This window comes from Pocillopora damicornis, chromosome 1, assembly GCF_964200805.1.
Source record: "Pocillopora damicornis chromosome 1, jaPocDami1.2, whole genome shotgun sequence".
In the NCBI taxonomy this organism is placed as follows: domain Eukaryota; kingdom Metazoa; phylum Cnidaria; class Anthozoa; order Scleractinia; family Pocilloporidae; genus Pocillopora; species Pocillopora damicornis.
This window is the reverse complement of record NC_142670.1, coordinates 38,342,993-38,356,210: the sequence shown is the minus strand read 5'-3', so window position 1 is coordinate 38,356,210 and position 13,218 is coordinate 38,342,993. Positions and strand designations below refer to the sequence as shown.

Genomic DNA, 13,218 nt, shown 5'->3' with positions numbered 1-13,218 from the left:
TACTGTTCGAACTTTTCGTCTTGAAATCACTTCATTCATTTACTGATCACGTGTGAATTTGAGGACATAAGTTATTTCCTTGAGAAAAACCTGTGGTTTTCCTGAGTTGCATTTATTATTTGTTACCAACATTAAGACAGGTACCATGAGTATTTGGCACGAGAAAATACACCAGTGTAAGAAGCAGTTCTAATGTTCTGAACAAGCCATGTTGTAAGTGATCTCGCGACAAACAATCACAATGGTTTGATGTACATTATTGTATTCTCCTACTCACTAGTAACTCCAATCTCACAATCAATCAACTCAAATAATGTATAATATTTCTGTACTTTCGTCACGAACCTATCAACAGATTCAATGTAACGCCTCATTCCCCCCCCCCCCCCATTTGACTCTCAATGAGGCAAATGTAGAACACGATAAATCTACAGTCTAAAAACACAACTGTCACTAATTTGAAAGTGAAATGTCACTTGTAAAGTCTAATCCTCGTTTAGTTTGTCTTGAGCTATAGCAGCTATTCGCTAGCATGCATCTGCTGCGGCTCTTCCCGGCTGGAATTCTCTGGCATCAGCTCTTAGCGTCTCTCCTCTCCTTCGTTCAGATCTGTCGCAAGTTAATTCAAGAGGATACAGTAGCTGCAGTAGTCTCTTAGGGTGTGTCTTCCCAGCTCTAAGCTGCGCCCCTCTTATCACTCCGTCTCGATCTTGAATCAGGCGTTCCACTACACCAACTTCCATTTGCCTCTTACGCTTCTCTCCTTTGATAAAGATCACGTCTCCTTCTTTCAAGGTAGCTTCTTCCGTTTGATGGTTGAGATCATGACGCTCTCTTAGGGCCTTTAGGTACTCGGTTGTCCATCTTTTCCATAGGACGCCCTTACATTTCCGTAGGTACTTGGTTTTCTGAGGTCATAATCAGCATTTGTTGGTTCTTCAGGAATTTGATTTGGCTGTCCAAACAGCATAAGGTTGGGGTCAAAATTGGCATTTGAATGTCGTCTTCTAAATGACCAAGAGGTCTGTTGTTAAGTGTTGTCTCCACATCCAAGATGACCTCTTCCAATTTATGCCAGCGCAGGTGACCGTTTCCGATTACTTTGTACATACTCTGCTTCATGACGACAATCAGACTTTCGAACTGACCGCCCCGCCATGGAGCTCTACTGAGAATAAACTGCCACTGGGTGTTTTGCTTGGCTAGCCAGTCTTTCATCTTCTTATCTTGTTGAACGTTCTTTAACCATTTGCGTGCTGAAACTAAGGTTCTCCCATTATCGGAGATGATTTTTTCTAGCCGACCTCGTCTCTCCTCGAAACGTTTCAGACTGCATAAAAACTTTTCCCTTGTTTGATCTGGTTGTAGATCCAAATAGACGGCACGGATTAAGCTACATGCAAATGGTAGAATATATACGTTCATCTCCCTTTTCTTCTTGCTGAAGTACTTGATAGACCCAGTGAAGTCGGCTCCGATGGATTTGAAGGGCACTGATCCTTCTGTTCTTTCCTTGGGTAGGTTTCCAGTCGGTGGGTTTGCTAGAGTGTTTACTTAAAAGCGTTTACACCCACTGCACTCATTTATTACTCTCTTTGTTAGTCGTCTGAGGCGAGGTACCCAATATTTCTCTCGTATCTTCGCCATCTTCAAACTGACTCCCCCATGGAGAGTCTGAAGGTGGGCGTGCATTACCAGCTTTTTGCTAAACAAAGCACCATCTGGAAGATAAATGGGGTAGTCTCCCTGGATACACCCTCTGCATTCGTACAGACCATCTGCGTTCTTCTGGAGATTAAGACGTTGCTGATCTTCCTGAAACCTGCTCGTAGCCTGGCATTTGACTTGTGTCCCTTTTTCCCAGAACCTCATCTGCTTACTAGTTTTTTGAGTGGTCATTTGTCCGGTGATTATTTACTGGCCTTAGCTCTGCAGTTTCGAATAAAGCGCAACACCTACGACCCGACTAGGATGGTTGTCCACAGGTCCCATTTCTGCATCAGCTCATCATGTCCGTCTTTGTTTCAATGGTGACTGTCAGTACTTACCTAATGACTGTGGCTCAGCTTGCGTCTTTGTGGTCGGACGTGGCTTCGTAGGACGTCTACTTTTCCAGTCAACACTCTTTCCCAATTCTCCCACGCGATCTTTAGCTCTCTGGGAACACCACAGTCCCAAGGTACTCGGGCGTTGCATGTTTCTCTGTACAGCATCTTTCTAGCTGAGGTGACGAGTGAAGCTAATCCCAAAGGGTCCTACATCTTGGCTATCTTCCTGTGGATTTCTCTCTAAGTTACTTTGACGATTGGGGCGGGAAAGGCCACTTCTAATGTGTCCACTGTTTTGTTCCACGGTCTGCCTAGCAATTTGGTCTCCCCCATCTTTACATCCATATAATACTTGGCGAAGCTTTGGCTTGCATTTAGCGCAGTAGTTGGTTGTTGCCCTGGTGTTTCCTCCACGGGTGCGGCAAGGCTGTGACTTGCTTCCTGTTGAGTGGTTGAATGTTCTTCTGCCGCTTTCTCTGAGGATGATGGCTCTTCTAAGGATAGCAAATTTGAATGCCAGATGTACAACTGGAATCTCCCTTCTCTGAAAATAGCCCGGGCTGCTTGCTTCAAGTGTTGTGTCTCGATTACAGTTGTTGCACCGGTAATCAGGTAGTCATCATAGAGGCTCCATCTAACTTCTTCGACTTCGTTTGGGAAATTCTGCTGAAGGTTTCGCAGGTGCTGCTCTATAATTCCTCCGTGAAGGAATGGTGATGTGGACAGCCCGAATAGTGCTCGCGTGAATCTGAGCCCGAATAGTGCTCGTGTGAATCTGAGCCCGAATAGTGCTCGTGTGAATCTGAGTGTCTCCACTTACATGGTCTTTAGGTCCTTCAACCAATGAAACCTCATCGCGTCTCGGTCTCCCTCTCTGATCCTCACTTGCAAAAACGCTTGTTTTAGATCGTCTGCTAGAGCCACGGGACAGTCTGTCTTTCGCACTACGGCTTTGTATGGAAGGTAGAACTCTTTTCCTTCTGGCATGACAGGACGGAAAAAGAGTGCACTGTAAGTACTTCCCGTTGTCCCATACAAAGCCTTAGAAAACTTTTCTAAGGCTTTGTATAGGACGACGGGAGATACTTACAGTGCACGCATTTTCCGTCCTGTCATGTTCCTTAAGCGCTCGCTACACCATTCCCTGCGTCAAGTCTGGATGTCTGGGTCAGAAACATCTTGGTTAGGTCTGGTTCGCTCCCAGAAGACATAAGGGTCCATCCAAAACGCGTAAGTTCAGCTATCAGTTCTCCAGGTTTCCCCATTTTGGGTGTGGTCTTCTTCTTGATTCTTGCGTATTCGCTTGTTCTGAGGATTCACTGGACGGGGAGCTCTCTCTTCAATTTAACATCATCTATTTCCACTCCTCTTAGGTGGTTACACTTCGCTAAGATGTCTTTGAACCAAGGATTGGTTAGGGTTAGTAACACATCACGTTCACCTTTGTTATCTCTGTGCGCGGGTGAAAATTTCCCAAGAGGTTTTCAATCCCCACGTCTGGATTTCGATTTCTTTGTCTGTTGTTAGCACAAGCGTTTCGATCCTTCTGAACTCTTTCCGCACTGGCTGTTTACCTATTCGACCAGGTAAGGCTGCTGACGCGTATGAGTTTCCGGCTCCAGTGTCCAGTAGCGCACGGCACCGAATACCACAAACTTCAACGACAAACACCGGGTAGGTTACACTGCTTTTCCCAGTGGCAACTAACATGTGCTCAGGTTTTTTGTATCCAAACAGAGATGTTCTCACAGATTGATGAGTAGTGTCTCCTTCGGCAGTATGAACATTTCGTAACGCAGTGGCACTCCTCGGCTCTGTGATTTGGACCGGTGCAGCTAAAACATAATTGCTTTTGGATAAGTAGCTTTCTTCGTTCGGAGACCGACGTGACATTATCGCAGTTTGTCGATAAGTGGTTTGGCTGGTCGTAATGGACGCATTGTCTTCCTTTTACTTCACGTTAATTTGTTCTTTGATTTGTTTGATCTCTTTTCTTGTCGATTTTCTTCTCATGTTTAAGTTTCTGCTCTAGTTTGGCTTTCTCTAACTTCACTTCGTCGTCGAATTTCTTCTCTCTTTTTTTTTTGGCTCGCTCTTCTTCTTCCTTCGCTGCGGTTTCCATTTCGACCATTTCGGCACCCTCCAATTCTTTAATCGCTAACTCGGCTTTCTAAAATTCACCCTCTCTTTCTTCAATTTGTGCGCTCCTTTCAAAAATGCCTTCTTTATCTTCTTCAGCTTCAAACCTATTTTCTTGAACGGTTATCTTAAGGCCGTGAACTCCATCGATTACTTTTTCAATGTGTTACGCAATCTGTCCGCGGACGTGTGTTCTTCTTATCAATCGCGTGACCGATTGCTCCTTTGTAATCTTAAGGATTTCCAGCTTCGTGTTACTTAACCCTTTAACTCCCAGATGTGAATAACGTGCAACTTCTCATAATAATATCCATACATTATCCAACAAACATGCAATGAGAATACTCAAACTTATCAGATAGAAGTTGTTATCTTGATTTAACACCAAATTCTCGCAACAAATTTACAAGGAAATTTGTAGCTGCCAGAGGGGAGACTTAATAATTAGGTCTTGGGAAATAAAGGTTAAACCCCATCTCCATAAGCTGTCAGATCTGTCTATGGTTCTTCACAAACAAACTTCCATACTTCGTTGATTCAATGATAACGAGGAACTATTCTAGGTTGACATAGGGACAGATGAACAACCATTTTGGTAAAGATGATTATGCTACTAGTAAGCCAGTTAAATAAACTAGTATAGTGTGGTGTACAAGATACAGATCTAAATGATTGAGTCAAAGTAGGAAAAAAAGTTTCTCAAGCAACCTGATCCTTAAATACTTTTGTAAATTATATATTTTAAAAGATAATGTGTACCTATATTGGGAGAGAAGGAAGAATGAAAATTGAATGCAATTTATTGTGTTTAGTAGGACTTACATTTGTTTAATAATATAGATATGTTGCTCTTGTGAATTTTTCAGTTCACATTGTAAAATATGTTTTTACTCATTTTGTTTATAATGCAGTAAACAATGAGCACAATGTCACATTTCCATCACATTTGCGCACCAAGACCGTTTTTTCCGCAAACGTGGTACAAATTTAGATCACTAAATTTGCTTTATATTTGCTCACTTGGCAAACCCAAGTAAATCCTTTTCTTCGTGCAGGGGAAGGGCTAACTCTCGAAACTTCAGCTAAGAAACTCACAGTGGCCTGCAAATTGTCTATTGTGATAAGAATACATGAAAGTCATATATTTGTACTGCGGAAAATACATTTTAAGCAAATGAAGATCATCGCAGTATATACTCAACTTAAGCAGTTGAGAAATAAGGCCTGAAAAAAATTCAGGCCTGAACGGGAATCGAACCCATGACCTCTGCGATACCGGTGCAGCGCTCTAACCAACTGAGCTATCAAGCCAACTGGGAGCTGGTCAATTGTGAGTTATTATTTCTCAACTGCTTAAGTTGAGTATATACTGCGATGATCTTCATTTGCTTAAAATGTATTTTCCGCAGTACAAATATATGACTTTCATGTATTCTTATCACACCTTCCCCATCTACGGGTATATAACGAACTCACAATTGACCAGCTCCCAGTTGGCTTGATAGCTCAGTTGGTTAGAGCGCTGCACCGGTATCGTAGAGGTCATGGGTTCGATTCCCGTTCAGGCCTGAATTTTTTTCAGGCCTTATTTCTCAACTGCTTAAGTTGAGTATATACTGCGATGATCTTCATTTGCTTAAAATTGTCTATTGTTAGGTCATGCGAAGGAGCCAGGAAGAAAATGTGAACACTCTGATTCAGTGATATCAACAACGCCGAACGAGGATGAAACATTGCAAGTAAAAGTGAAAAGACTAGAGAATTATTTCCAACTTCTAAAGGAGAGAGTGGAGAATCAAGAGACACAAACGACCAGACTTCCACTTGAGTTTTTGGAGACAAGGATGGGTGCAGAAATAATTCCAGCAGAGGAAGGTAACTAAATTATGCAAACATTCAAGATAAGCTAAATAAAATAATTACAGTCAAACCTTAATTAAGCGGTCACCCACGGGGAATGACGGGGTTGCCGCTTAATACAGGTTAACCGCTAAATACATAGGTATGGGTATGATAAAAACCGAGGAAAAACGCCACTTTATGCCATAACAGACAAATTATTTTGAAAAAACGTACTCAAAAGTACTATTAACATTGGTTATGGGAGATTAACATGGACTGAATTTTACTTGAAAGATTATTTTTAATTAGTGGAGGATTTTCTGGGGGGAACACATGGTTTTCATAGGGGATCAGTCGTAACCAACATGATATAAAAGGGGGGGGGACTGTAGAAAATTATCTGCCATTTTATTGCCACCAAGGGAAGGGGGTCATAAGAAGACAACAGATTTTTTTCGTGTCACAACCAAATTCCTCCAACGAAAGAAAATCTGAGATTCGTTAAAACTGTTTATAACTGAAATGAAACAGATCAGGCCTTTCGAGATTTCATTCCTTACATGCTCGCAAATATCTGTGCTTTACTGACTTTCCTTACAAAGGCTTTTCAGAGACAATGTATTCTAGACATTCTAGCCTTTTAATATATTAAATTAGATATGTACATGTGCGCGGATAATTTGATGATTAAATTAATAAAAGCGAGAGTAGATTATACCAAGAGATTGTTTGTATTCTCTTGATTATACCTCGACGGAAAGCTTGCGAGGAGCGCCATAGCTTATTTCTTAAAGTTTTTCTATCTTCAACCTGCTCCCACTGCAAACTGTTAAGCATCCAAAAAGCTTCTCAACACATGAATGCATTCCTACTCTAAAATGACATTTTTAGGCAAAAACATGTTGTTTCTTTATGCTTTTTTTAGTTCAGAATGCCAGTTACGAAAGGCTCGGAGACAAGCCACGGGGTATTGACGAACACAAATGGAATTTTATCAAAATATACGAGGAAAGTCTACAGTTTGAGACGAAAAGTTTAATGTCTGAAGCATCTGACAGCGGTATGGGAACTGAAGGAGCACCATCTGAATTTGACGTGGATATCGGTGGTCAGTATCGAAAAGTCAAAATTACAAAGCTTAGTTTCTGTGATAATAATAGTAATAATAATAATAATAATAATAATAATAATAAAACTTTATTTAAACACAATAAGTATTTAAAGCCAGAGGTTTGTGGGGTCGTGTTACAATAATATAACATAAAAAATACTAATATATAATAACATTTATAAATTTATTTAAAATATAAAAAATATGTTCAACTCCTTTTAAATAATACAGCAATATATATATATCTCAGACACTGCTAAGCAGTCACTTCGGATCCAACAAACACCGCCAAACAAATAGTTTGTTGATTTCTATTGATATTCATCGAATTCAAAACGACTGCCCAACAGTGTCTAATGGTTAAGTCAATCAATCCAATGCGATATTTAAATGTCATATTGACATTGACTCAACCATGTCTCAAGAATACATATACATATAATTATATTTTGGCTTACATCGATCAGTCAAACGATCAAAACTGAAATGTAAGAAATCACTTGACTTAATCAAAAGTTTACAGAAATGCTTTATAATCTTAGAATCTATGTAAAAAGCTATCATTCTGTGCTTGTTTAGTTTTTGATCTTGTTGTGATGACAGCAAAAAAACCGTTATCATTCTTCGTGAAATGCAGGAAACCGTGTTTGAAATGTTATGTCTAGAAGGTGAAACTTATTTTTTGAATGCCGTTAAACCCTCGAACAAAAGAAGTTATCTTTCAGATCGGCACTCTTAATGCCAGGTTATCAACGAACACTTTTCGTTCAACTTATCTATTCTAGTCACCATGTTTCCACCAAAAGCGTTTCTCCCTTTTCTGCATAGAAACATACACAGGCACCACAATTCCTTCATTCGCTCTGACGAAGGGCTAACGCTCGAAACGTCAGCTTTGAAACCCTTAACGATGGCCAATTAACGGTAAACTTATCAACTCAGTTGATAATACCAAATTACCTTGCTAAGTATTATTATTATTATTACTAGTAATAACCAAAGGTTAGGAAATGTGGGCGAGGACGATGCATTTTCGGCTATTTGGTTAATGAAAGATTTGCGGGGCTAAAATTTAGTCCATGAGAACACCCTCCATACTCCACTCGCTTTTTCCTCTATTTTGACACTAATAATAGGGTGATTTTAATAAACCTGTGAAACAGTTACCAACACTGGATCATTCCACGAGACACTAGTCCCATTGTTTTGGTTTGCTTAGTTTTGGCAATATGCTGTAATTGATGTTGTTTCATGGTGTAAAGAAAATCACTGTAGGTTATAAAATACGCGTATTGATCGAGTCAAAATGATTGATGTAACGCAACAATTATTTACTTGTTACTGAAACGAAACGACCAATATATGAAGAAATTTCAGATTATTTCACAATATAATGTATAAACGCTCCCGTTCCAAGGACTGAAGGAGGGACAACGCTCCAGCTCCACGCTTCTATGAGATCAGAGACAACATTCTCAGACTATACGCTTGTCAGGTCAAGGACGAACAATACCTACGCTCCACGCTTGAACTAAAAGGACGAACAGATACGACTCTCATTCGACGCTTGAGGTCAAGGACTAACAGACGAACAACACTCTCGCTACTCACTTGAGGCCGAATGCGGCCGAGAAATGGCATCTAACGCGACATGAACGGAAATGTCGAATCCAGATATTGACACGCTTGATTTGGATCGGTCGGCGCTGTTGCTATGCGTTAGCTTCACGTGTTACAAGGTCCAGATTACGCGTGATGCGCGTGAGAAAATAGCGTTGTTTGCATTCCATACATTCTTAGTGGTAGACTCACTATTTGAGCAAAATCGAGTCAGGGCCAAACTACACAACTGCCGCGCAAGCGTTTGTAAAAGCAACGTTGAGACGAACAGATACGACTCTCGCTCGACGCTTGAGGTCAAGGACTAACAGACGAACAACACTCTCGCTACTCGCTTGAGGTGGAATGCGGCCGAGAAATGGCATCTAACGCGACATGAACGGAAATGTCGAATCTAGATATTGACACGCTTGATTTGGATTGGTCGGCGCTGTTGCTATGCGTTAGCTTCACGTGTTCCAAGTTCCAGATTACGCGTGATGCGCGTGAGAAAATAGCGTTGTTTGCATTCCATACATTCTTAGTGGTAGACTCACTATTTGAGCAAAATCGAGTCAGGGCCAAACTACACAACTGCCGCGCAAGCGTTTGTAAAAGCAACGTTGAGATTAGGATTACGTGCTCCTCTTGTCGCCCGCAATTATTATTATCATTATTATTATTATTATTATTATTATTATTATTATTATTATGCTGAAAAGAGCCACTCAAATTGCGAAAACAGCAAGCTGCGAGATACGATACCTTGAATTATATAAATAAAAAATGGAATGGAGGAACGGTGGATCGGCGTAATGATGGAATATCCTAAAACGCGGAATGCCGTTTTGTATGAAAAAAATGTCTCAAAAAATGGAATTGCAATAAAATAAGAAAAATAAAAGAAGCGTACGTAATAACGTTGGGGCCCGGCCGGAGGGTGAGGGAACCATTAGGCTTTCGAGTTAGCCCCTGCAAAACTACATTCTATCGTCATTATACAACCTCTAGTTCTTTCCAATGCTCTAAAAAGTGTATTATATCAGAAGCCACATGCAATCTTTGACGGTCTGTTTTTGTATAATGAGTATAAACGTTCTTATCAACACAAAATACCGAAAGATATGTCTATTTTGCTATGAAATTTTTCTTTCATTTACTTTCTTTTTCAGACAAACGTGACACTCAGACGGTAACAGGCAACAATTGGAACTCACTGTCTTCAGCTGTGCAGGCTGACAACTTTGTCATCATCGAGGATATGTTGTCACATGGCCTGGATATCAACACAAAAAATAATGATGGAATTACGGCTTTGATTTTAGCTGCTTTTACTGGCAAAATAGGTGCCATAAATTACCTCTTAGACAAGAGAGCTGATCCCTTTATTGTAAGCCACTCTGGCAAAAATCCACTGCACGCCGCTTCATTGGGTGGTCATGCCGCAATCATCGAGACGCTAATGTCACGTAACCTAAATGTCAATTCAAAAGACAATGTAGGCACGACACCATTTATGTTGGCTGCATCGTCTGGCAAGATTGAAGCTGCAAATTATCTTTTAGGCAAAGGAGCCGATCCCTATATTAGAGACCAGTCAGGAAGGAATTCATTGCACGCCGCTTCAAAGGGTGGTAAGGTTGCCATCATCGATAAACTAATATCACGTGGTCTAGAGATTGATCTAAAAGATAATAGAGGAGCTACACCATTGATGCTGGCTGCAGCTTGTGGCAAGATTGAAGCTGCAAATTATCTTTTAGACATTGGAGCCGATCCCTCTATCACAGACCAGTCAGGAAGGAATTCACTGCACGCCACTTCACTAGGTGGTATTGTCGCCATCATCGAGACACTAATGTCACGTGGTCTAGAGATCGATACAAAAGATAATAGCGGAGCTACACCATTGATGTTGGCTGCAGCTTGTGGCAAGATTGAAGCTGTAAATTGTCTTTTAGACAAGGGGGCTGATCTCTCTATTACAGACCAGTCAGGAATAAATTTACTGCACGCCGCTGCACAGAGTGGTAATGTTGCCATCATCGAGACACTAATGTCACGTGGTCTAGAGATCGATACAAAAGATAATAGCGGAGCTACACCATTGATGTTGGCTGCAGCTTGTGGCAAGATTGAAGCTGTAAATTATCTTTTAGACAAGGGGGCTGATCTCTCTATTACAGACCAGTCAGGAATAAATTTACTGCACGCCGCTGCACAGAGTGGTAATGTTGCCATCATCGAGACACTAATGTCACGTGGTCTAGGGATCGATCTAAAAGATAATAGCGGAGCTACACCATTGATGTTGGCTGCAGCTTGTGGCAAGATTGAAGCTGTAAATTATCTTTTAGACAATGGAGCCGATCCCTCTATTACAGACAAGTCAGAAAGAAATTCACTGCACGCCGCTTCACAGGATGGTAATGTTGCAATCATCAAAACTCTAATGTCACGTGATCTAGAGATCAATCTAAAAGATAATAGCGGAGCTACACCATTGATGTTGGCTGCAGCTTGTGGCAAGATTGAAGCTGTAAATTATCTTTTAGATAAGGGAGCCAATCCCTCTATAACAAACCAGTTAGAAAAAAATTCACTACACGCCGCTTCAGAGGATGGTAATATCGCAATCATCGAGACACTAATGTCACGTGGTCTAGAGATCGATCTAAAAGATAATAGCGGAGCTACACCATTGATGTTGGCTGCAGCTTGTGGCAAGATTGAAGCTGTAAGTTATCTTTTAGAAAATGGAGCCGATCCCTCTATTACAGACCAGTCTGGAAGAAATTCACTTCACGCCGCTTCAGAGGGTGGTAATGTCGCAATCATCGAGACACTAATGTCACGTGGTCTAGAGATCGATCTAAAAGATAATAGCGGAGCTACACCATTGATGTTGGCTGCAGCTTGTGGCAAGATTAAAGCTGTAAATTATCTTTTAGAAAAAGGAGCCGATCCCTTTATTAGATACCAGTCTGGAAGAAATTCACTGCACGCCGCTTCACAGGGTGATAATGTCGCAATCATCGAGACACTAATGTCACGTGGTCTAGATATCGATCTAAAAGATTATAGCGGAGCTACGCCATTGATGTTGGCTGCAGCTTGTGGCAAGATTGAAGCTGTAAATTATCTTTTAGACAAGGGGGCTGATCCCTCTATGAGACACCAGTCAGGAAGAAATTTATTGCATGCCGCCGCACAGAGTGGTAATGTTGCCATTATCGAGACACTAATGTCACGTGGTCTAGAGATCGATCTCAAAGATAATAGCGGAGCTACACCATTGATAGTGGCTGCAGCTTGTGGCAAGGTTGCAGCTTTAAATTATCTTTTAGACAAAGGAGCCGATCCTTCTCTCAGAAACCAGTCAGGAAGAAGTTTACTGCACAATGCTGCACAGGGTGGTAATGTCGCAGTCATGGAGACACTAATGTCACGTGGTTTGGAGATCGATCTCAAAGATAATAGTGGAGCTACACCATTGATGCTGGCTGCAGCTTGTGGCAAGATTGAAGCTGTAAATTATCTTTTAGACAATGGAGCCGATTCCTCTATTAGAGACCAGTCAGGAAGGAAGTCATTGCACGCCGCTTCAAAGGGTGGTAATGTCGCCATCATCGAGACACTAATGTCACGTGGTCTAGAGATCGATCTAAAAGATAATAGCGGAGCTACACCATTGATGTTGGCTGCAGCTTGTGGCAAGATTGAAGCTGTAAATTATCTTTTAGACAATGGAGCCGATCCTTCTATTACAGACCAGTCAGAAAGAAATTCACTGCACGCCGCTTCACAGAAAGGTAATGTTGCAACAATATGGGCACTACTGTCACGTGATCTAGAGATCGATCTAAAAGATAATAGCGAAGCTACACCGTTGATGTTGGCTGCAGCTTGTGGCAAGATTGAAGCTGTAAATTATCTTTTAGACAATGGAGCCAATCCCTCTATTACAGACCAGACAGGAAAAAATTCCATACACGCCGCTTCACAGGATGGTAATGTCGCAATCATCGAGACACTAATGTCACGTGGTCTAGAGATCGATCTAAAAGATAATAGCGGAGCTACAGCACTGATGTTGGCCGCAGCTTGTGGCAAGGTTGAAGCTGTAAATTATCTTTTAGACAATGGAGCAGATCCCTCTATTACAGACCAGTCAGGAAAAAACTCACTGCACGCCGCTTCACAGGATGGCAATGTTGTAATCATCGAGACACTAATGTCACGTGATCTAGAGATCGATACAAAAGATAATAGCGGAGCTACACCAATGATGCTGGCTGCAGCTTTAGGCAAGATTGAAGCTGTAAATTATCTCTTAGATAATGGAGCCGATCCCTCTATTACAGACCAGTCAGAAAGAAATTCACTACACGCCGCTTCACAGGATGGTAATGTTGCAATCATATGGACACTACTGTCACGTGATCTAGAGATCGATCTAAAAGATAATAGCGGAGCTAC

The 13,218-nt window shown here is 41.3% G+C and overlaps 2 protein-coding genes across 2 annotated transcripts; both read left to right on the top strand.

The window, feature by feature from the left end:
* Nucleotides 1-4,766: 4,766 nt before the first annotated feature.
* LOC149053722 (uncharacterized) lies at nt 4,767-7,367 on the top strand. Its single transcript, XM_089183555.1, has 3 exons — nt 4,767-4,803; nt 5,844-6,062; nt 6,955-7,367. Exons 1-3 carry the CDS (start codon nt 4,767-4,769, stop codon nt 7,281-7,283), a joined length of 585 nt encoding a protein of 194 aa, XP_089039681.1. The 3' UTR covers nt 7,284-7,367.
* Nucleotides 7,368-10,255: 2,888 nt separating this feature from the next.
* On the top strand, nt 10,256-13,187 carry LOC149053721 (uncharacterized). The gene is made up of 4 exons (XM_089183543.1): nt 10,256-11,957; nt 12,483-12,551; nt 12,879-13,060; nt 13,104-13,187. Exons 1-4 carry the CDS (start codon nt 10,256-10,258, stop codon nt 13,185-13,187), a joined length of 2,037 nt encoding a protein of 678 aa, XP_089039669.1.
* Nucleotides 13,188-13,218: the final 31 nt, after the last annotated feature.

Coding starts and splice junctions, on each gene's coding strand:
- LOC149053721 (XM_089183543.1), top strand. CDS start 10,256: ATGTTGGCTGCATCGTCTGGCAAGATTGAAGCTGCAAATTATCTTTTA. Junction 11,958..12,482: donor GCATGCCGCCGCACAGAGTG/GTAATGTTGCCA, acceptor ATTATCTTTTAG/ACAATGGAGCCGATCCTTCT. Junction 13,061..13,103: donor CTTTAGGCAAGATTGAAGCT/GTAAATTATCTC, acceptor CCTCTATTACAG/ACCAGTCAGAAAGAAATTCA.
- LOC149053722 (XM_089183555.1), top strand. CDS start 4,767: ATGAACAACCATTTTGGTAAAGATGATTATGCTACTA. Junction 4,804..5,843: donor TAAAGATGATTATGCTACTA/GTAAGCCAGTTA, acceptor GTCTATTGTTAG/GTCATGCGAAGGAGCCAGGA. Junction 6,063..6,954: donor AATAATTCCAGCAGAGGAAG/GTAACTAAATTA, acceptor TGCTTTTTTTAG/TTCAGAATGCCAGTTACGAA.